This window comes from Cyprinodon tularosa, unplaced genomic scaffold, assembly GCF_016077235.1.
Source record: "Cyprinodon tularosa strain WSP-4 unplaced genomic scaffold, ASM1607723v1 ctg39, whole genome shotgun sequence".
Lineage (NCBI taxonomy): Eukaryota > Metazoa > Chordata > Actinopteri > Cyprinodontiformes > Cyprinodontidae > Cyprinodon > Cyprinodon tularosa.
Window position 1 is genome coordinate 361,094 of NW_024039107.1, and position 24,197 is coordinate 385,290.

Here is a 24,197-nt window from a genome sequence, read left to right on the forward strand (position 1 = left end):
CCTGAGCTGTGAGATATAAGGCAGACACTGTAGGAAACTCCTCACTTCACTCTCTCCATGTGAGCAGTCTGTCAGCTTCACTGGTTTCTTCTCTGATTGGAGCTTCAACACTTCCAGGAGGATGGAGGTCTTTCTCTCTGAGAGCTTTATGGTCCAGACTGGAGGAGCTGACTGGAAAACTGACTGTAATGATGGAAGGAGACTCAGACCTGTTTTAGTCTCACTGTCCTTCATCTGGGAGTAAAGATCCAGCAGGAAGTCAGTCTGATATTTGGCATACATTTTTTTTTCCCCCAAAGGGAAGGTTTTATATCTGCAGGCCGATGCTAGCAGCTCCAGCATTTTCTCTCCTGTCTGTTGTTCCTTTTCTGCTGCTGCACCAAACAGATTTACCAAGAACCTGATTTGTTCTGAATTGTTAGGTGCCTGTAACCCAAACCTGAAAAAATGTCAAATAAATAAAGGGACAATTCAGAATTTGATTTTCTTTGGAGCCTTTCTTGTCTGTAAAGAAACACTGACAACATTTACAACAAAACAGAATCGACAAAAATACAGGTGCTGGTCATAAAATTAGAATATCATGAAAAAGTAGATTGATTTCAGTAATTCCATTTAAAAAGTGAAACTTGTATATTATATTCATACATTACATACAAACTCATATATTTCAGATGTTTATTTTGTTTAATTTTGATGATTACAAATGACAACAAATGAAAATCTCAAATTCATCATATCAGAAAATTAGAATATTGTGAAAAGGTTCAAAATTGATGGCCCCTGGTGCCACGCTCTAATCAGCTAATTAACTCAAACCACCTGCAAAAGCCTTTAAATGGTCTTTCAGTCTAGTTCTATAGGCTACACAATCATGGGGAAGACTGCTGACTTGACAGTTGTCCAAAAGACGACCATCGACACCTTGCACAAGGAGGGCAAGACACAAAAGGTCATCGCTAAAGAGGCTGGCTGTTCACAGAGCTCAGTGTCCAAGCACATTAATAGAGAGGCGAAGGGAAGGAAAAGATGTGGTCGAAAAAAGTGTACAAGCAAGAGAGATAACCGCACCCTGGAGAGGATTGTGAAACAAAACCCCTTCAAAAATGTGGGGGAGATTCACAAAGAGTGGACTGCAGCTGGAGTGAGTGCTTCAAGAACCACCACACACAGACGTATGAAAGACATGGGTTTCTGCTGTCGCATTCCTTGTGTCAAGCCACTCTTGAACCACAGACAGCGTCAGAAGCGTCTTGCCTGGGCTAAAGAGAAACAGGACTGGACTGCTGGTGAGTGGTCCAAAGTCATGTTCTCTGATGAAAGTAAATTTTGCATTTCCTTTGGAAATCAAGGTCCCAGAGTCTGGAGGAAAAGAAGAGAGGCACTTCATCCACGTTGCTTGAAGTCCAGTGTAAAGTTTCCACAGTCAGTGATGGTTTGGGGTGCCATGTCATCTGCTGGTGTTGGTCCATTGTGTTTTCTGAGGTCCAGGGTCAACGCAGCCACATACCAGGAAGTTTTAGAGCACTTCATGCTTCCTGCAGCTGACCAACTTTTTAGAGATGCAGATTTCATTTTCCAACAGGACTTGGCACCTGCACACGGTGCCAAAGCTACCAGTACCTGGTTGAAGGACCATGGTATCCCTGTTCTTAATTGGCCAGCAAACTCTCCTGACCTTAACCCCATAGAAAATCTATGGGGTATTGTGAAGAAGAAGATGCAATACACCAGACCCAACAATTCAGAAGAGCTAAAAGCCACTATTAGAGCAACCTGGGCTATCATAACACCTGAGCAGTGCCACAGACTGATCGACTCCATGCCACGCCGCATTGCTGCAGTAATACAGGCCAAAGGAGGCCCAACTAAATACTGAGTGCTGTACATGCTCATACTTTTCATGTTCATACTTTTCAGTTGGCCAACATTTCTATAAATCCTTTGTTTTTATTGGTCTTCAGTAATATTCTAATTTTCTGATATGATGAATTTGAGATTTTCATTTGTTGTCATTTGTAATCATCAAAATTAAACAAAATAAACATCTGAAATATATGAGTTTGTATGTAATGTATGAATATAATATACAAGTTTCACTTTTTAAATGGAATTACTGAAATCAATCTACTTTTTCATGATATTCTAATTTTATGACCAGCACCTGTAGATACTGTACCTGAGCTGTGGGATATAAGGCAGACACTGTAGGAAACTCCTCACTTCACTCTCTCCATGTGAGCAGTCTGTCAGCTTCACTGGTTTTCTTTTTAATTTCAACACTTCCAGTAGGATGGAGGTATTTCTCTCTGAGAGCTTTATGGTCCAGACTGGAGGAGCTGACTGGAAAACTGACTGTAATGATGGAAGGAGACTCAGACCTGTTTTAGTCTTATGGTCCTTTACCAGGGAGTACAGATCCAGCAGGAATTGACACTGATGCAGAGCATCCACATGCTTCTCCTTGTCATAATAATAAAATGTGTCTTCTTCATTTACAGGAAATGTATATGAGCAGACTGATGCTAATGGCTTCACCACCTTCTTTCCTGTCAGCTGTTCTCTCTTTGCTGCTTCATAGAACAGATTCACTATGAAGCGGGTTTGTTTTGATTCGTCGGCTCCATTGGAAACAAAACTGAAGAAAAAGCAATAAAAAACGTTACAAATGTCACAATTTGTTTCAAGATTCTTTTCTGTGTAAAGAAATATGTATTGACTGAAACAACAAAACGGAAATGTATAAGAAAATTTACCTAAACTCGTCAATATGAGGCAGACAATCTAAAAAACTCTGCACTTCGCTCTCTTCATGCGAGCAGCCTGTCAGCACCAGGCTTTTTTTCTCTGACTGGAGCTTCAACACTTCCAGGAGGATGGAGGTCTTTCTCTTTGAGAGGTCTATGCTCCAGAATGGAGGAGCTGACTGGAAAACTGACTGAAATGATGGAAGGAGACTCAGACCTGTTTTAGTCTCACTGTCCTTCATCTGGGAGTAAAGATCCAGCAGGAAGTCACTCTGATATTTATTCCTGTTTAGGTGATTTGAAGGCAATGTTTTATATTTCCAAACTGGTTTCAAGAGGTCCAGAATCTTCTTTCCTGTCTGCTTTTCTCTCTCTGCAGCGGCACAGAACAGATTCACAAAGAACTCTGCTTGTTCTTGCAATTGTGGCCTGTGAAAGCTGAACAAATGAGAAAGAAATATTTATCACAGATTTAACACACATTTTAAGACACATCATGCAGTAACTGAAGTCATATGAGTAAACACTTTAAAATAAAATAGATCATTGCAATACCTCCAACTCATAAAGGAGCCAGTATTTCACCAGCCAGTAATAAAGCTTCACGATCAACTAGGGCTGGGCGATATAGAAAAAAAGCTTATTGATAAAAAAAAATGCATATTGATCTATATCGATAATTATTGAAAAGATTTGAAACCATACTTTATGTGCAGCTCTGCCTGGACTTTTTATAATATTGCTAAATGATTTAATTTTAATAAAGAACACAAACACAGACTTCCAATTAAATATTTATTTAACAAACTTTTTTAACCATAACAATTGTTTTAAAGAAAAATAACTTAAAAGACCTGAGTTGTTATTAAATACTGACAAAGAATAAACTAAAGTGACCAGAAAAGTGACCAAAATAAATATAACAAATAAATAAATAGAATACCCTATTTGGGTGGTAATAGTACACCACCAGCTTGTGGTAATTAAAATATTGTAGGACTAGACTACTATGTAAACTCCACTCAACAAAAACCCAAATCAACTCACCCTTTAGCCTAGCATTTCTATGGGGTATTTTTTCTCACCCCTATTCTTCTAGAGGTGCTGCTGGCACCATGTTATGGTTTAGCTTCGCTTCCTGCTTTAACCTGAGCTATTAATTTGAAGTTTCTGGCCCCTCAGCATTTTTCTCTCAATTGTTAGAAGTACGTGGAAAACAGCCCAGAACTGAATATATATATATATATATATATATATATATATATATATATATATATATATATATATATATATATATATATATATATATATATATATATAAAAAACTGTTTTCTCATCCCTCATGGGGTGGTATGTGTCATCCTCAAGCTCGGGTCCTCTACCAGAGGCCTGGGAGTTTGAGGGTTCTGCGCAGTATCTTAGCTGTTCCTAGGACTGCGCTCCTCTGGACAGAGACCTCTGATGTTTTACCTGGAATCTGCTGTAGCCACTCTCCCAGTTTGGGGGTCACAGCCCCCAGTGCTCCAATTACCACTGGCACCACTGCTGCTCTTACTTTCCACATCTTTTCTAGCTCCTCCTTCAGTCCTTGGTATTTCTCAAGCTTCTCGTGTTCTTTCTTCTTGATGTTGCTGTCGCTTGGGATTGCCACATCTATCACTACTGCCTTCTTCTGCTGTTTGTCGATCAACACGATGTCTGGTTGGTTAGCCATCACCTGTTTGTCAGTCTGGATCTTGAAGTCCCATAGGATCTTAGCTCGGTCATTCTCAACTACCTTAGGAGGTGTCTTCCATTTTGACCTTTGGACTTCCAGCCCATACTCATGGCAGATGTTCCTGTACACTATGACAGCTACCTGGTTGTGGCGTTCCATGTATGCACTTCCTGCCTGCATTTTACACCCTGCTGTTATGTGCTGTATTGTTTCAGAGGCATCTTTGCACAGTCTGCATCGGGGGTCCTGCCTGGTGTGGTAGACCCTGGCCTCTATTGATCTTGTACTGAGTGCCTGTTCTTGTGCTGCCATGATTAGTGCCTCTGTGCTGTCCTTCAGTCCAGCCTTTTCCAGCCACTGGTAGGATTTTTTGATATCAGCCACTTCTTCTATTTGTCTGTGGTATACGCCGTGCAGCGGCTTGTCCCTCCATGATGGTTCTCCTTCTTCTTTCTTGTCCTCACTTTCGGTTTTCTCCTGCCTGAGGTACTCACCAAGCCATTTGTCTTTGGGGGCCATCTTTCTGATGTACTCCTGGATCTTAGTTGTTTCATCCTGGACAGTGGTCTTGACACTCACTAGCCCTCGGCCTCCCTCGCTACGCTTGGTGTACAGTCTCAGAGTGCTGGATTTGGGGTGGAACCCTCCATGCATTGTGAGGAGCTTTCTCGTCTTGATGTCAGTAGCCTCTATCTCCTCCTTTGGCCAGTTTATTATACCAGCGGGGTATCTGATGACTGGTAGGGCATATGTGTTGATGGCTTGGATCTTGTTTTTCCCATTCAGCTGACTTTTCAGGACCTGCCTTACTCTTTGTAGGTATTTAGCTATGGCAGTCTTTCTTGCCATCTCCTCGTGGTTTCCGTTAGCCTGTGGCACCCCAAGGTATTTGTAGCTGTCCTGAACATCTGTTATGTGGCCTTCTGGTAGTTCAACCCCCTCGGTTCTGATCATCTTCCCTCTCTTTGAGACCATGCGACCGCACTTGTCCAGTCCGAATGACATCCCAATGTCGTTGCTGTAGATCCTGGTAGTGTGGATCAGTGAGTCGATGTCTCCCTCACTCCTGGCATACAGCTTGATGTCATCCATGTAGAGGAGGTGACTGATGATTGTTCCGCTTCGGAATTGGTATCCGTAGCCAGTCTTTGTGATGATCTGGCTGAGGGGGTTCAGGCCTGTACAGAACAGCAGCGGGGATAGTGTATCGTCCTGGTATATGCCGCACTTGATGGTGACTTGTGCTATTGGCTTTGCATTGGCTTCCAGACTTGTTTTCCACAGCTTCATTGAGTTCTTGATGAAGGCTATTAGAGTCCTGTTGATCTTGTACATTTCCAGGCATTCCAGTATCCATGTATGTGGCATTGAGTCATAGGCTTTCTTATAGTCAATCCAGGCAGTGCACAGATTTGTCTGCCTGGTCTTACAGTCTCGGGTGACTGCTCTATCCACTAGTAGCTGGTGCTTGGCTCCTCTGGTGTTGCTTCCTATTCCCTTCTGGGCAGGGTGCATGTATTGAGCCATGTGCCTATTCATCTTAGCCGCTATGATGCCTGACAGGAGCTTCCATGTTGTACATAGGCAAGTTATTGGCCGGTAGTTGGATGGGGTTGTTCCCTTCTGGGGATCCTTCATGATCAGGATTGTCCGTCCTTGGGTTAACTATTCTGGGTGGGTCCCATCCATCAGCAGTTGGTTCATTTGTGCTGCGAGGCGTGCATGAAGTGCGGTTAGTTTTTTCAGCCAGTAGGTGTGGATCATGTCAGGGCCTGGTGCTGTCCAGCTCTTCATACCTGCGGCTCTTTCTTGAACATCTGCCGTTGTAATGGTTACTGGTTCTTGTTCTGGGAGATATATCTCTATATCTATATATATCTATATATCTATATATATATCTATATATATATCTATATATATATCTATATATATATCTATATATATATCTATATATATATATATATATATATATATATATTTATTAGGGATGGGACGATTTATGAAAACCGTCCGAACCGTTCGGTTCGCGTGTGTTGCGTTCGGTTCATGCGCTGCTCCTTTTTCTCATAGGCGAAGCGTTTACACTCCAGAGCAGAAGGTGGCGGTACTGCGACCAAAGCCAACCACCAGTAGTAAACAAGAAGAAGAAGAAAGCAAAGCAGCGTAGCCGGGTGTAGCAGGGGAAAAAAAATAAGTTGGTGTGGAGAATTGTGTGGGTATGGCGAGTGGGAAAGAACAGGAGTTTGAAGACGCGCCAGCAGCACTTTATAGGTCTGCTGTATGGGACCACTTTGCATTTAGAGTGACCTACGATGACGGCGGAAAGAAAGTTGGGGATAAAAGTGTAATAGTGTGCAAGCATTGTGCAACACGTTTTGTTTATGCTAACAGCAACATGACCAACATGTCATGCTAACCCCGAAATCCCACATACTCCGTCAGCGCTCCGCCCCGCTGCGCACCAGACCGGCTGCACAAAGCAAAGCCTACAGCCTCCACTGTGGCTCCCGTCCGCTCCCCTCTGAGTCCCTTGGAGATGGTAGAGAGCATGCGCGAGATGATTAAATTCAAAGCAGCAAAACATACGGAAATGATCCAGGGTTTCCGCGGATCATTTAAAATAATTACAATCCATTATTTTTGGGGGGATTTTTTCATTAACTTCATAAATTTTTATGGGATTTCAGTGTAACAATTAACATGTACCGAATCGAACCGAAAACCGTGACCAGAAACCGTGAATCGAACCGAACCGTGGATTTTGTGAAACGTTCCACCCCTATATATTTTATATATATATATATATATATATATATATATATATATATATATATATATATATATATATATATATATATATATACACTATATTGCCAAAAGTATTTGCTCACCTGCCTTGACTCACATATGAGCTTAAGTGACATCCCGTTCCTAATCCATAGGGTTCAATATGACGTCGGTCCACCCTTTGCAGCTAGAACAGCTTCAACTCTTCTGGGAAGGCTGTCCACAAGGTTTAGGAGTGTGTTTATGGGAATTTTTGACCATTCTTCCAGAAGCGCATTTGTGAGGTCGCACACTGATGTTGGACGAGAAGGCCTGGCTCTCAGTCTCCGCTCTAATTCATCCCAAAGGTGTTCTATCGGGTTGAGGTCAGGACTCTGTGCAGGCCAGTCAAGTTCATCCACACCAGACTCTGTCATCCATGTCTTTATGGACCTTGCTTTGTGCACTGGTGCACAGTCATGTTGGAAGAGGAAGGGGCCAGCTCCAAACTGTTCCCACAAAGTTGGGAGCATGGAATTGTCCAAAATGTCTTGGTATGCTGAAGCATTCAGAGTTCCTTTCACTGGAACTAAGGGGCCAAGCCCAGCTCCTGAAAAACAACCTCACACCATAATCCCCCCTCCACCAAACTTTACACTTGGCACAATGCAGTCAGACAAGTACCGTTCTCCTGGCAACCGCCAAACCCAGACCCGTCCATCAGATTGCCAGATGGAGAAGCGCGATTCGTCACTCCAGAGAACGCGTCTCCACTGCTCTAGAGTCCAGTGGCGGCGTGCTTTACACCACCGCATCCGACGCTTTGCATTGCACTTGGTGATGTATGGCTTGGATGCAGCTGCTCGACCATGGAAACCCATTCCATGAAGCTCTCTGCGCACTGTTCTTGAGCTAATCTGAAGGCCACATGAAGTTTGGAGGTCTGTAGTGATTGACTCTGCAGAAAGTTGGCGACCTCTTCGCACTATACGCGTCAGCATCCGCTGACCCCGCTCCGTCAGTTTACGTGGCCTACCTCTTCGTGGCTGAGTTGCTGTCGTTCCCAAACACTTCCATTTTCTTATAATACAGCTGACAGTTGACTGTGGAATATTTAGGAGCGAGGAAATTTCACGACTGGATTTGTTGCACAGGTGGCATCCTATCACAGTTCCACGCTGGAATTCACTGAGCTCCTGAGAGCGACCCATTCTTTCACAAATGTTTGTAAAAACAGTCTGCATGCCTAGGTGCTTGAATTTATACACCTGTGGCCATGGAAGTGATTGGAACACCTGATTCCAATAATTTGGATGGGTGAGCAAATACTTTTGGCAATATAGTGTATATATATATATATATATATATATATATATATATATATATATATATATATATATTTTTTTTTTTTTTTTATTTTTTTTTTTTATTTTTCCCCGAAGATTCCTCGAAGGAGAGCAGCTCGTACTCCTGCGGGTGTGAGCGGCTGAGATGATAAAAAAAAAAAATATTTGGTTGTGTTATCAGACTTGGTTTTCACTGGTTCCCGACACATTTTACAGATGACTGTGGTTTGTTTTTTGTCCGACTTGCCATGACCGAAATACTGCCAAACTGGCGAACTACAAAAACCTTTCTTTGGAACAATTTCCTCCGCCTCTCCTTGCTGCGACATCTTCATGTGCTCTGTGTTATGGTTTGAGAGGGCGGCGCTTTGTGACGGCGTGCCTGGGTCCGCGATTGCGATTGGTTGGGAGGAAGTAGTGACTAGTGACTAGCATAAACCTACATGCTAGGCTACAATGAGAAGGAAGGAAAAATGCCTTTCTTTATTGAACTTTTATCAAGCTTATTTTTTTCTATTGCGCCACACGTCTGTCGATCGATATATATCGTTATTGAATTACCGCCCAGCCCTACGATCAACTTCAATAACACAGTTCTGAGTTACTCTGTGAGATCATATAATAACTATAAACCCACATTTATCAACTACTACATTCAACTACATTTTTTAATCTATAAAATGAGTACAGAATAGTAAGAACTTTACCCTTAAAGCCAGATTAAAAATAGCATGAATTGTTCTGACTCACCGGATTAAGCTGATGTGTGACAAAGCCTCCAACAGGTATTCATGTTGAATCAAGCCTTGATCTCCACTGCGCCAATACAACCAGACCTCCACCTTAGGCTTTGCCCCCTTGATGAGCATCAGAGCTCTTTCAAAAAGGTGTTCTGTACCCCCAACTGGAAGATGTAGCTGGTTACCATCAAGGCGCAGCAGAACTTTAAAGTCCATCTGTGAAGAAGTAGCAGCAGATTTTATAGAAAAAGCAAACATCTGTGGTCAGGAAACTTTCCAGCAAAATGATTAATTAATATTTGCCTTGTTATTTAGGTCATCCATCGGTCCTTCATAGAGTAGGAAAATCATCCAGAGCTGCTTTCGAAGATGGTCATCTCTGAAATACAGAAAAATCTCAACTGTTTGAGCAGCATCTTTTGAATAGTTTAACAATATATGTGATTGTGAGCATTAGCAGATCCTAATAATATATGTCCCCATACATTTGAAAATGCTGAAGGCATCCAAACAGTCGTCTCACTCCTTGGTCTGCTACGGTTACATCCTGAAGGTTCAGGTTTATTTTTTTTTCCTTTGACTGAGTGACAATAAAGGCCACAGCTTGGCAGGAATACGGGTCCAGGTTCTCTCCACTGAGGTCCAGATGGAAGTCCAGTTTGTTTAGAAAGTATTTGCACTTTTTAACGCTCTGGGACTCGTACAGACATCGGTACTGGAACAGTCTGTCAACGTTGGGCTCGCTGCAAAACGTGTCGATCATCTCTTTGAGGAACCAATCAGATGTTTCCATCAGCTCCAAATCTGGAATCAGACAGCTCATCAAACGTGGATTTGTGTCATTCAACAAGCGACACATGAAGGGGATCAGATGTTTCATGTGTTTCATCTCATCAGTGAGGCTCTTCTGAAAAACCTTCCTGATCTTCTCTGGATCCTTTAAAGGCCACAAAGCAGCAAAGAACTCCTGCATGATGTAATGGAGGAAAGTGTGGACAGTTATGGTTTCAGTAGGAGCGACTTTTTCATCAAGTGAGTTCAGGAAGGAAAGGACACAGCTGTCCTCACAGGAAAGTTCTTTCAGGTTCACAGTTTTACTTTGAGTTGCATAAAAAGCAGCTTCAGCCAGAGACATGATTTCATCTCTCTTGGTTCTGATGAACTTATTGAGATCCTTCCACTTTATGTTGCCGTTAATCTTGAGTGTAAACCGAACAATATTGATGTATATTTCAGTGACAGTTCTGGGCTGCTGTGAGTCACCTGATGAAACGGTGGCGGCCACCATCAGAGCATACATTGGAACATAAGAAAGAGTGACCAGCTCCACGTTACTCAGAACCTCCTGATGATCGTCACCCAGTGCTTTAGACAGATATGTTTTTATTGCTCCTTCACTGAAGCCTTTCACCTCCACTCTGAGCCAGTCTTCTAGACAGAGATCTTCCTCATCATCTGGTCTGCAGGTGATGATGATTTTTGCATCAGACAGCAGATCTTTTTCTACCAGTTTTTTTATCACAGAAGAAATATCAGTGACTCCATCTAAAATGACTGTGACAAGATTCGAGAAGCTCCTCATATCCTCTAAGATCTCATCTTTGCCCTCATCTGGTTCAATGTACTGAAGAAGATCCTCTGATCTGATTAGTGGGACGTTGTTTTCCCTCATATCAAAGTAAAACATGTAATCCAGCCTCTTGTCATCTCTCTCTGACCACAGTCTTAGTATTTCATGGCACAGAGCCGTATTTCCAATTCCAGGTTTGCCAACCAAGAGGAACCTTTCACCAGTTTCCAGCAGGTCACTGGGGGATATCTTTGGTTTATCCCTGGGAATGTAAGTCCTTAACTTGTCAGGACGACTTAATTTGCTCTTCATGTTTTTAGATGTCGTTATTTTGGACGGGGGAGCTTCTGTATCTAGCACCAGTGGAATAAATGATAGCTCAGGCTTTTTATCTTCTTTAAAAAGCCTTTTACCTCCTTCCCAAAAATGTTTAGATTTTTCTTTTGCTTTTGACTTCAACTTTTCTTGATATCTGTAGCAGGAACTGGATCCTAAGATCAAAATAACAACAAAATGAAATTTACTTCCTTGTACCTCAATTACAAATTGAAAAAAAAATATATGACATAATGCAGCAATAATATTAAACACATGCACTAAACTAAAAAAAAAGAAAAAGTAATTGTCAGTAAAATAGATGTTAGTTATATACCTTGCAAGAAGTTTGTATCCATTTCTGCATCTTCTTTGAAAGGAAAGCAGCTGATCCAGTGATCCAGGTCAAACTTTTTAGCCTCAGCTCCATCATGGTTCTTCAAGAGAGAAGCTGGTTTCTTTTTGGTCCTCTTGCTTATCATGTAAATAATCCACAGTAAGTGGTAGCAGGCTCGTTCACCCTTTCTAATGACTGAGTCCAGTATATTTCTGTCTTTCTCAAAGGGTTTTTTCTCTGCCTCTATCTCGCTGACCTCTTCATCATGGAGAAATTTTTGTTGAAGCAAGTTCTCTAGAATTACTGAGTGATTCCTTAATTTCCCAACAAGGCAATCTCTGGCTTCCGTCAAATAATCCGAGGCAGACTGTGATTCTGATGCAGAAGCCATGACTCCAAACTTCTGTTTGTCCTGTAAACAATGATAAACACTGATAAAGACTCTTAAGGTGCGTTCAGACCGCGATGATTTCCGCGAGCCCCGCAGGTAGTTCAATTCTCTGCATTTCAGATGCAGTGTTTACACCCTGGACCGCATCAAATGGGAGGAGCTTCAGCTGTGTGAAGCTGACACCCCACTGACATGAAAAGAACTCAGCAAATAGAATGGTTACTGCTTCTTTTTTTCTACAGCACTAGTGGCTCGTTTTTTCGACAGTAGACTTATAGGAAAGGGGGTATGAGATAGGAGGAGAGACATGCGGGAAAAAATCACAGGCCGGATTCAAACCCGGGTCGCCCGCGCTGACCACTGCTCCACCTGCATACCCAGTTACTGCTTCTTGGGTGCAGGTTTTTGCATTTAAAATGGTAATTTGTAAAAAAGAAAAATAAATTAATACACAAATAAATATAATAATAAAAAATATAATATGTGCTGCTGTTTCTTTCAGAGATATTAAAGATTGTTTTTTTTTTAGGTCAACTACCCCCTTGTTAAGCTCCGAAATGAATAAAAATTACCCAGCCTACTTTTTCAGTGCTGCTTAATTTCTGCAGGTAAATTTTTCGTTTGTGCTGATTTGGTTTTTAAGATAGCATTATTTTAAATTATGGCTGATGACGTCGCCATCTCAGCAGACATTAATACTGCGCTCGTTTCCTGATATAGAGTTATTGCATAACATCGCATCTCATTCCTGTGCTGGCATTGAATATAAAAGTAGGCATATTTACCTTATTAAGTGGCTGGAAAGGCTGTTTAATAAGTTATAAATCATCAGTATCCCAAACCCTCTGCTTAGGACCTACTGCTACCCATGGCAACCGAATGTAATTTTAAGTCAAGGACTCATTGTAGTTATTTCACAATAAAAGGGCAGGAAAAACTTAACATCACGGACTGCTGTTGAACACCCTCACCGCATGGAGTTTACCCCTGGCCTCTTCATCGCTCTTCACTGCACGGTTTAAATAGGAGCCCTATGTGAATCCACCACTGTCCCAGCTGCTAATGCCTCTGGTCTGAACACACCATCACTTCTCCTTTTTATCAAATTAAATATGAACCTAAACATTAACGGTGGAAGCTGAAATGTAAGACATGAGAAGTGATGGATTCATGTTACTTTTTTGTCTGCGTGTGTAGGGGTTTAAGCCTTTGACTTTAATCAAGAGGATTCAGGATAAAATCCACATTATGTCAAGAAGGGCATCTGGTGCAAAAACTTTGTTGCGTTCACTTTTTTTGTTACACATCCTGTCAATACTTATACAGACGTGGTAGGAATAGCAGGTTTGAAAGTAAAATGGAGAAAAAAAGTTTATCACTTTGGTTCATCCATTAGGTGGTACTTCCTTATCATAGGCGGATCTACTGGGGTGGCATAGGGTGGCAACTGCCACCCTAAATGACAGCCTTGCCACCCCAGCTGCCACCCCAGTTGGCGGTAGGGGTGGCGAGGCTTATAAATTATGGATCATTTGAGAATTACGACCGCTAATTTCCAATGTCGGACTGCAGTGAATGCAGTACGAGATGACGCGGGAGCGACTGAGACTGATTGTTTTGAAAACCGAATGGGGCAAAGCGAGGGAGCCAGGGGTCATGGGGAGAGGAGACACGGGATGAAACAGGTAGAAACTGATTAAAGGAGAAGTTCGGTTTTTTACACTTTAAGCCCATTTTCTGTAGTGTCCATGATGAAATCGAATGATCGACACCAAAAGTTTGACAATTGGTCCTGTCTCTGCTTTTTGGCTCATTTAGAATCAACCCCTGGCTGCTTTAGAATGGCTTGCATAGAGCATGTCCGATAATGTCCTTAAAACAACCTTAAACGTTCTTTTTTTTAAATATGCTACTCACCGGGTCGTCAGCGCTGTTCAATGACGTTCCAAAAAAAGTTTCGTGAAGAAAAAACGTTCCTGTAGTGTTTTATTTAGCATTTTGTAAATCCCATTGAGTTCTGTAGGAATAGTCAATATTCCCCTGCCACCGGAAAAGGAAATGGGGCCTGTTTACACAGTTGTAGTCTTTTCGCTTCACTCTGTGTACTCCGACGTCGAGGTGCTAACGTCTCTGTTAAACACTTTAAAAAACTCTGAAAATGGAATACGAAAGGTGGATTCTTGATTCTCGACGTCGGAGTACACAGAGTGAAGCGAAAAGACTACAACTGTGTAAACAGGCCCCATTTCCGTTTCCGGTGGCAGCGGAATATGGGCTTACGTTTAAGGTTGTTTTAAGGACATTATCGGACATGCTCTATGCAAGCCATTCTAAAGCAGCCAGGGGGGGATTCTAAATGAGCCAAAAAGCAGAGACAGGAGCAATCGTCAAACTTTTGGTGTCGATCATTCGATTGCATCCTGGACACTACAGAAAATGGGCTTAAAGTGTAAAAAACCGAACTTCTCCTTTAACTATCTATCGAGAAATGAAATCATAATGAAAGCACAATGTTGCTAGCATAGCTGCAATGCTGAATTTGAGATGATAAAAATCAGGTTGCAGAACGTTATTTCTCTATCTATGATGTTAGTTAGGCCTGGCGTCTCAGGCTCATAAAGACATATTTGCGGTCAACTATGACAGAAAAGAGACGATCAAGTTTGGTTTAACTCAAATCAAAACGCACAAAGGCATTGGATCTAAATAAAGTTGTGAAGCGTTTTGCTGAGCAACATGGAAATCACTGCATTCAGCTGTTATAGTCATGTTAACTTTATGTTATGCTCTCTGGTGAGCCTTTACAGAGCTGTTACATTTTGTTTTGGCACCTGAGAAAATCTGATATTTCCTTTAATAAAACCAAAAGTGTTAAAAGTTAAAAATGTGATACTGGTGTGAATCCTGCTTAATATGAAGCAGTGTTGTTGTTTCTTTTTTGTATATATAGTATGAAGCTATACAGAAATGACCCGTATGAACCTACTCACAAGCAAAATGTATTTTTATGTTGCTTCTTTTCAGATTTGTGGAGATTTAACATATGTTATGTGCCCCCAGGCACATTATAACACATACATTTGTAACATACAGTACCTGCCTTTTTGTTGATTTGTTGATACAGCAGTATGGAGGACCAACTCTGCCATATTTAAAAATAAATACAGAAATAAATAAATGCTTAATAAATAAATAAGCATACAATTAATTGCCACCAAAAATACAAACAACAAATAAATGTAAGTAGAAATTAAATTATACAGTCAGTCATAAAGGTATATAACTGTTTTTATTTTTTTGCCTTTTTAATATTTACCTTATTTATTGTTTTGTCATTTATTATCTTCAACTTCATTTTTTTATTACTTATATTTTTAAGTATTTATTTATGTGCATGTTATAATATTTTTGTCTGTTTTATTCTTCCTTTGTATTTTTTTACCCTAGTTATTTCTTCGCCGCTATTTCTTTCTGCCTGCCCTGTTTACATTTCTGCCTGCCATTATAATATAATTTCTAATTACATTTATTTGTTGGTTGTATTTTTGTTGGCATTTAATTGTATGCTTATTTATTTATTGAGCATTTATTTATTTCTGTATTTATTTTTAAATATGGCGGAGTTGGTGCTCCATATACAGCTCTATCTACAGCATATTTACATGCATGAAATGTCCCTTTCATGTTGCCTTAACTGCTGTATGTCAAGTTACTGAGGAACAAATGGGGTGAATGTGTGTTCAGAGTAAACAATACATGGATGTCTGGTACCTTGTTTGGTGCCCTGACCCATTTATTTCTACTGTGTAGTTCTGCTCACTTTAGTACAGCTCAGTCCATAGATCTCTGATGGGTAACTTTTTCTTTCTATCGTTTCTTCTTGGTCAAATGCTGCAAAGCTGCCTCTCTGACAGTCAATCTCACACATCTGCGACTCAGCACCTGTGTCTTACCTTAATACCTTTCCTGTCATAATGCCCCTCTAGAAGTAGTGTTATCATTCTTCTATCTCCTATTAAGTGAGATCACATTGTACGATGTATTTCTAATATCAACTCTTTCACATGAAACACTAGTACTGTACATACTATTCTCACCAAACTGTGATAACTGTGATTAAATTCAGTGTAAACAAATGCCATATGTTGCCACCCCTCAAAAATTCCTGCCCCCCTCTTGCCACCCCATAAATATTTTTCTAGATCCGCCCCTGTTCCTTATAGATCTACCGACACAGACAGCACCAACGGGGCCTGTGCTGGAGGTAAGGGAGGGTAACAAACTGTCCCTTTAGGGCTAAATAAAAACAGCTTTTTAAAGCCATGTGATAACCTCTTCAGCGCATTCTTTATTGAACATCTTTTCCTCTATATTCCATTTTAACAGAAAAAGACTTCACCTCCTGTATCTATCTTCGGAACATCTCCAAATGACACAAGACTCAGATGGGTGAGTAAAAAAACTGGCATTACCCTTTAATGTCAAATTCATAACCTTAATCCTTCTAGTAGTGATGGCTCCAGCAACACACGTGCATCGGCGCCTAAGTCAAGCCCATAGAGAAAAACCCTGTGTCGGTGTACGTATCGTTTCAAGAAAGTCACGTGTCCTATAAAGGAGCCATTTCAAACGGGCTGATGCATTAAACTGTGTTTATAAGGGCTTCTGTCAAGGGGATGCATCAGCCAAAATAATCTATATAAATAATAAATATTCATGCTATATGTTCACATTACTTATTGACTGCATCTAAAAATGTCAACTGGTGCAAATGGTTGCTCGACTTCTTGACCAGCCGGGCCCCAACATGCCCGGCTGGACAACCACTCTCTAACTCCGGGGCTGCATGTGCGGAGTCTGGGACTCCAAAGTGTAAACATAAAAATAAAATAAAAAAAAAATCTGCAGTAATAACACTTTAAAACAATTGTTAAAAGCATGGGGCAAGGAAGTAGTAAGAAGGAAGTGCCAGGTGATGTTAGATGGATGGTGACGTGTTGTGGTGGTGATCCAGAGTTTGCCAGAAAGAGGATTAAGAAGGAAGATTGGAATGGACAGTTAAGAGTTGAGCCACTGACGAATATTCAGCAGAAGGTGGAGATGAAGTTGGTGTGTAAATCAGGAAATAAGCAAGCTATATACTGAAAAGAATTAGAGGAGTTAAAAAAAAAGTGGATTGTGCAAGCTAGAAATAGAAAAGGCTATGAAGTGTAGTTTGGGCCATAATTAGGCTCAAGTGAGGGGCCGGTGGTCACAGGAGAAAAACAAGGGGCCACGTAGAGAGCACAATAGGTGCTACAATTGTGATAAGGAGGGCCACTTTGCTCGAGAATGTCCAGAACCCTCACAGAGTAACCCTCCCCGTTGCCAATATTATGACCAGCACTGACGCCAGGAGTCATGTGCGCCAGCAAAAAGTGTAGAGCAGTTAATTGTGGACCCAGTGGAGGTCCTGGACCTACAGCAAATTTTCTTTTCTTTTTTAAACACATCAGAAAAATCATACTGGCATTTAAACATTGAAGGGGTAAAAGTGAAATTTTTGTGTGACACCGGAGCTGATATATCTGTCCTGAGGGATGAACTACCTCAGGCTAAACTGGGACTAAAATGGATCACCAGTAGTCTGCTGAGGGGAGAATGGAGGTTCAGCACATTTCTTAAAAACAACTGGTCACTGATGAAGGGGGATTTACAGTGGAAGCCGATTTTGTGCTGATCCCATATTGTCCAGTTAATTTATTAGGCAGAGATTTGTTAAGGGAATTGCAATTAGCGCTGGTGCCCAAAGACAAAGGGATGGGAGTGAAAAGATGTACAGATTTTATGCTACAAGGGGAAGTTACACCAGAACTAGAAACAGCTGACACACATGTTGTACATTCAGGTTCATTCCCAAAACACATTTTACTCCCTGGATCTAACCACCCAGGGGAAAAGATGAACCACAGGAGGGTTATAAAAATTTGTATGTGGATGGGTCAGTTTCCAGATCATAAGAAGGAAAGAACTTAGTTGGTTTTGCAATTGTATATGATCAATAAACCCTTTACACTGCTGCCTTAAAATCATCATATTCTGCGCAAGCTGCAGAAATTCTTGCACTAACAATAGCATGTGAAATGTCAACAGGCCAAGATGTAAATCTTTTCACGGATAGTCAGTATGTTTTTTCTACAGTCCATAATTTTGCTGCACAATGGGAGCGTAGGGGCATGGTGACCAGTACAGGGAGAAAGGTTGACCATGCAGACTTGTTAACAAGCCTGTTAAAAGCTGTGTTGTTACCCCGGGCTAAAGCCATATGCAAATGTGCAGCACATACCAAAAGCCAAGATGTGGTAAGCAGAGGAAACAATAGAGCAGATGCTGCAGCAAAGGCAGCAGCTAGAGCACAAATCTTTCTGTCAAACGAAAGCACAATAATTCCTACAGAAATTCTTATAGATATGCAGAAAAACGCTCAAGCACCTGAAAAAGAACAATGGAAAAGAGAAGGAGCAGTTACAAAGTCTGATGGCCTAATTATGATAGAGGACAAACCAGTTTTACCATGAAGCCTGTTTAGAACAGCAACGGTGATGAGTCATGACCAGGGCCATGTCTCAACAGGAGGGATGATGAGTATAGTTTAAATAACTACTTTAAAATTTTTGCAGAGTATGTCTCACATTTTGTGAATAAAAAATTGTTCGGAAAACATGTAACCTGCCCAGTACTCCTTTTGTTTCCCCACAGGAAGGCCTGAAGCCTGGAGACCGAGTGCTGATTAAAACCATCAAGAGGAAAAATTGGGCGGCTCCAAGGTGGGAAGGACCCTACATTGTGCAACTAGCAACCCCAACCGCTGTGAAGATCCAGGAGAGAGACACTTGGATCCACTAGAGTCATTGTAAGCTGATTAAAGACTTTCCCCAGCGAGAAGCCCAGTTACCTTCACAGGGACCCCACGACTAAGGTAGGGATCTGTGTTGAAGCCCAGCTACAAATGGGGTTAAGCAATTTAGAGCTTTTCATCTCAACCCTGGTGAAGAAACCAACCTAACCCAGTCCTTTAGAGTCCTGGTTATTGGGCGCTTTCTTGGAGGAACTGGTGAAGATGGGAAAACTAAAGTGGCTTTGCTGCCTGGTGGTGACCATTGGACTGGTGTTCTTAGGGACTCAAACTGACCACCTGAAACAAAAGAAAACCAGAATGGTTTTTGATGGATCCACAGCAAGTCATCCCTATGGCACCAATATGTGGTGGCAGCATTCCAAGCGTGTTGCTGAAGGTTTGAGCAAAACAGACTTATGTTTGTTCCTCATATTTTTCCTTTTTATTTGTTGCTTAGCACCATGCCTCCAGTTAATGATTTAGAGAATGATAGGATCCACTCTAATCCAGTATTCAGCTGTTATTTATGCACAACTCTGCCAAGATGCTGGTGAGGATACTGATGATGTTGCAACTGTGTAATCTGTTACAGGGATAATGATCGCGTCTAAGGGAAGGGTCGGGTAGGAATTTCCCTCTATTGGAGAGGGTTTGCCTACTCAAGGGACAGGTTTTTGAAGCTTTTTACATTCTTGATCAATTTTACATTTTTGCTTAAGTTTAACATTTTAATCCTTTTCATATTTTTGTGTTTTGCATATTGATCTTTGATTACTGAATTCCCTATCTGCAAAGCATTTATGATATGTGTAGTAAAAATCTTTTTAGAAGTGCTACATGCTGATGTTTATATGCACAACAGGAGGGAAATGTAAGGTTTATTCAATGATGATTATAAAGGTAATGTCTGTGCATATAAAACATTGAGGAAATGAGATGTTTCACTTGGTTACTGCGAACTGTCATGCAGCGGTGGTGGAAAATTACTGATGTTTGTGCTGATTCAATCAGAGGAGCATTATGTCCTATGACCTGATCAATTGCCTTGTCAGAAGAACACTCTGTTTTAAAACCCACCCCATGTGTTATGATCTGCTAATAAAAAGGCTCTGCAGAGGACGTCCGTCAGAGAGTTAGAGAGTTGGGTGTAGCTCTTTCCTCCTGCAGGAACTACTAAAAAATCACTTTCCTGTGTGGACTCAGTTCCTCTTTTACGAACCTACATTTTTGAACCTAATACGTTCTTTTAGAAATACTTGAATATTTTGTTGGAATTAAAGTATCAGCACTAGAGGGGTTTAAATCAAATCTATGTGACCGATTTCAGTTTGTTCACATCAATGATTAAAGGAATAGTACACCCAAAACATGATTAGCCTTCATTTTCTACTCACCCCCATGCTGAACAACACTCTGGAGAACTTTTTTGATATCTCAAATGCATCTGGAGATCTGGGAGGCTTCTTGCTGTCTGCTGACATTCAAATAATGGAGGTCTATGGCGCCCGAGGCAGAAAGGTCCATAAAAGTCCACAAAAAACGTGTCACTATTCCTCCATACTGCTCGTCCAATGTATTCCAAGTGTCCTGAGTGGGAAGCGTCCACAATTTACTCGAAACAAAGTCATTTAGAATGTTTTTAGAGCATAAACAGTAGTGTATAGGATTTCCTAAAAGCGCGCGCTTGCACGTTCACGACGCTACGGAAACCGCGGCAGACCAAACCAGATGAAAGTGCGCATTCAGCGTCTGCTCTGCCGATAATGCAAGTGTAGAAGAAGAAATGTGCTGTTTACCTGTGCAAAGAAAGAAACAACGAAAGAAAAATGTCTGAGGACTTCAGTGTTGAGGAAGAGCATGAGTTCTTTGCCGAGCTGAATGCGCACTTTCATCTGGTTTGGTCTGCCGCGGGTTTCCGTAGACTCGTGAACGCGCTTTTAGGAAATCCTATACACTACTGTTTATGCTGTAAAAACATTCTAAATGACTTCGTTTCGAGTAAATTATGGACGCTACCCACTACCCCTGGGATCAGGCAACTGGGCCCATGAAATACTTTCCTCCACATACCACGTCACTGCTACCCGATCTGTACCGGAGGCACAATCCATAGCATCAGCTCAATTGCGCATGCTCAACCAGATATAAATCAAAGTTCCCCTCGATTCTGTTTTTGTAAAAAAAAAGACCTAAATTACTTTTTTCCCTCTTCAAAAATAGTAAGCATAATACACTATACTGTGTTTAGGTTTAATAATTATGTCCTAAGAAAATAAATGCATTAAAATCCTGTTTCATTACTCGTCTCTGCTCAATCTGTACCTGAAATTGGATCCTGGGCTATTTCCAGTAGCTAACTTTTTCAGCTTTGCATTGAAACATAAATATAGTGTTTTTGAGTTTCATGCTTTAGTTTCACATTAACCTTATGGTTTATAGTGTGTAACCTAAAGAAAGAACGAACTAAAATGCAAATAAAATTGTATAATCATATTTTGCTGGACTACTCTGAGCATGTCATATGATCACCTGGGATAAGCAGTTGTTGAATATGCGAATTGTTGCAATTACAGAATTGTTACAATTGTTATATTTTTTATACATACATTGTTTAGATTTACTTATATCTTTCTATCCCTTTTATATCTTTATATTGGCTTTTATTTTTTCATGCTCCCGATGGTTGTCACCTTTATTCCACTCTATATTCTCATGAGTATTCTTTGTGTTCACTAAAATAATAAAATAATAAATAAAAGAAACAGCAGTCAGAAATTTAGTATTCATTCTTTTCCTGCTTTGTGTGTCAACTGTCATGGTTACTAAGCGACAGAGGTTAGCGCATGGCTGCCCCTATGGCAGGCCATTTGGTCTTTTAATAGAAGCACTGTTCTCTCAATTGTCCCATTTGTTAATCTCTAAAAAAAAAAGATTCTTCCAAGTCAAAACTACATTTCAACTAGCCAGAAATTACATTTTTACTAGCAATAATTACATTTCAGGCTGCAAAAAATATAATTGTACTAGTAAGAATAAACTTTTAAATACCTAGAAATCTTTACAAATTTTAAGTGGCTCTTTTGGCATTTATTAACTTGACTGAATATATGTTTCTTGATGTCTCAAATGCACTTATACCTAGTCAAAATGAACATTTCAGATATCTAAAATAAACATTCTTCCTATCTAAAAAGGAACTCTGATGAGGATGAATTCTAATAATTGAGTTACTGCTAGTCAAAATGCTAGTAGAAATATAATTACAGATATCAACTATTGATATATGACTAGTTAAATTGGAATTTCAGATATCTAATTTTTAATAATGCCTATCCAAAATACAGTTTTAGATACTTCAAAACATATTTTGACTAGGGGTGTGCAAAATAATCGTCATGATGATGCATCGTGATTCTAATTTTCGTGATCTACTGCATCGATTCTTGACACCAAGTATCGATTATTAATTAAAAAAATTAATAAATAAAATTGCATGAATGGTTGGCGAACATCAGCCAAAAACAAGTGTAATACAACTTCCAGTCCAGTAGATGTCGCTGCGGATGTGTTGACGCACGCTGCCTTGTGTCACAAGCATTTCCGGCCACGGGATACTGCGCAGAGTCATTCAAAAACAAAACATGGAGGAGAAAATATTGCAATGCATGGCAATAATTCAAGTATCGTGATGAATCGTGATTCAAATCGAATCGTGACGTCTTTGGCAATACCCACCCCTAATTTTGACTAACATTCAAAAAAGAAATAAGGAGCCAATTTAACATAAAATAAGCAGGCTGACTAGTCACATTTCTATTATAGATTGCACTTAAGTATTCCACCTAGTCACAACTATAATACTACTAGTCAGAATTGTATTTTAGATATTACTAATTACATTGCTAGCAGTAGAAATAAAATTTTAAGTACACTGGAATCAAATTTTTACTGGTAAGAACTACATTTCAGATATCTACAAATCTTTACTTAATAAAAGTGGCCATTTTAACATATACTTATTTGTATTTCCGATATCTTTAATAGTATTCCTCCTTTCTAAATGAATATGTAATTTTTACCAGGAAAAATGACTCACTTTTCCCCATTAACGTGTATTAAGCCGTTACTTTTAGATGTCCAAAATGACACTACTCTTATCTAAAATAAACATTCTGGATGTCCAAAAATTAATTTCACATCTCCGTAATCCAATCGATATTGGTCATAACTTTTATTTCATATATTAACAAAAAGTTAAAATGTAATTTTTAATGGTAGAAACGTAATTAGTGATATCTAAAAGACTTGTGAATAGGTAGAATGCTTTTGTGCCATCTATGATAGAAATTTGACTGGTCAGCCTGCCTATTTTATGTTTAAACAGAGCCTCGTTATTCTTTTGCAAGTCTCTTAAACTGTATTTTGGATAGGCATAATTAAAATAGGGATCTTTAGAATTAAAATTTAAATAGTCATAAAATAAGTAATATGGACATTTTCATTTTTGTCTAGGAAAAAATGAATTTTTGAAATCTGGATTACTCAGTCAAGCTAATAAATGTGAAAACGGCCTGCCATACTGCCACAAACGGCTAATCTGTCACACCGGCTGGAAGCTAACTGCAGCTTCGTCATGAGAAAGTTAAACAAAAAAATTAATTATCAGTGTACAACATGAACCCTTCTTCGCAAGGACTTATTTTTCTTTTCTCTCCCTCTCTTTTTTTCCCTTTACAAATATCAAACCTACGACATCGAATTCAGCCTAGCTACACTACAGCAGTCATAGGAGACTACAGAAAGTAAAACTTATGACTTTAGAGAACTCAAACTAAGGCTTCTCACCAGCAAACTTGCTAAAGTTTTACATGAAGATAAACCGACAGAGTCCAAAAAACGAGTAGAAAAACGTTTAGTAAACTAAAACTGGTAATTCAATGCTCACCAACACAGGATAAGTACAAACTCATGTCTTCCTCTTCATCAGCAATCAGAGTTTTTGCTCAACTGCTGCTAACGTCAAACAGGCGGCGATTATGGCAGGCCGATTTGACATTTATTAGAAGCAACGTCCTCTATTTTGTTCCATATGTAGATCTCTAAAACATAGTTCCTGGTCAAAACTACAATCCTACTAGTCAGAACTGTACACAGATATCCTAAATGACATTTATAGCAGCAAAAAATACATTTCAGGACGCAAAAAATATAATTGTATATTATATAATAAGAATAAACGTTCAGATACCTAGAAATCTTTACAAATTTAAAGTGGCTGTTTTGACATTTATTAGCTTGACTGAATATATATTTCATATCTCAAATGCATTTCTACCTAGTCAGAATGAGCATTTCAGATATCTAAAGTAACATTCTTCCTATCTAAAATAA

General features: G+C 40.0%; 1 protein-coding gene across 1 annotated transcript in view; it reads right to left on the reverse strand.

Moving 5' to 3' along the window:
* The window catches only part of LOC119791427, a 58,428-nt gene extending 34,597 nt beyond the window's left edge, over positions 1 to 23,831 (reverse strand). Inside the window, exons 1-7 of the mRNA XM_038297500.1 lie at positions 23,752 to 23,831; positions 11,539 to 11,950; positions 9,840 to 11,377; positions 9,327 to 9,532; positions 2,757 to 3,185; positions 2,304 to 2,638; positions 2 to 131 (exon numbers count right to left, since the gene is read on the reverse strand). Coding sequence (XP_038153428.1) covers positions 2 to 131; positions 2,304 to 2,638; positions 2,757 to 3,185; positions 9,327 to 9,532; positions 9,840 to 11,377; positions 11,539 to 11,929 — 3,029 coding nt within the window. The 5' untranslated portion in view covers positions 11,930 to 11,950; positions 23,752 to 23,831. The remainder of the gene's footprint in view (position 1; positions 132 to 2,303; positions 2,639 to 2,756; positions 3,186 to 9,326; positions 9,533 to 9,839; positions 11,378 to 11,538; positions 11,951 to 23,751) is intronic.
* Positions 23,832 to 24,197: the final 366 nt, after the last annotated feature.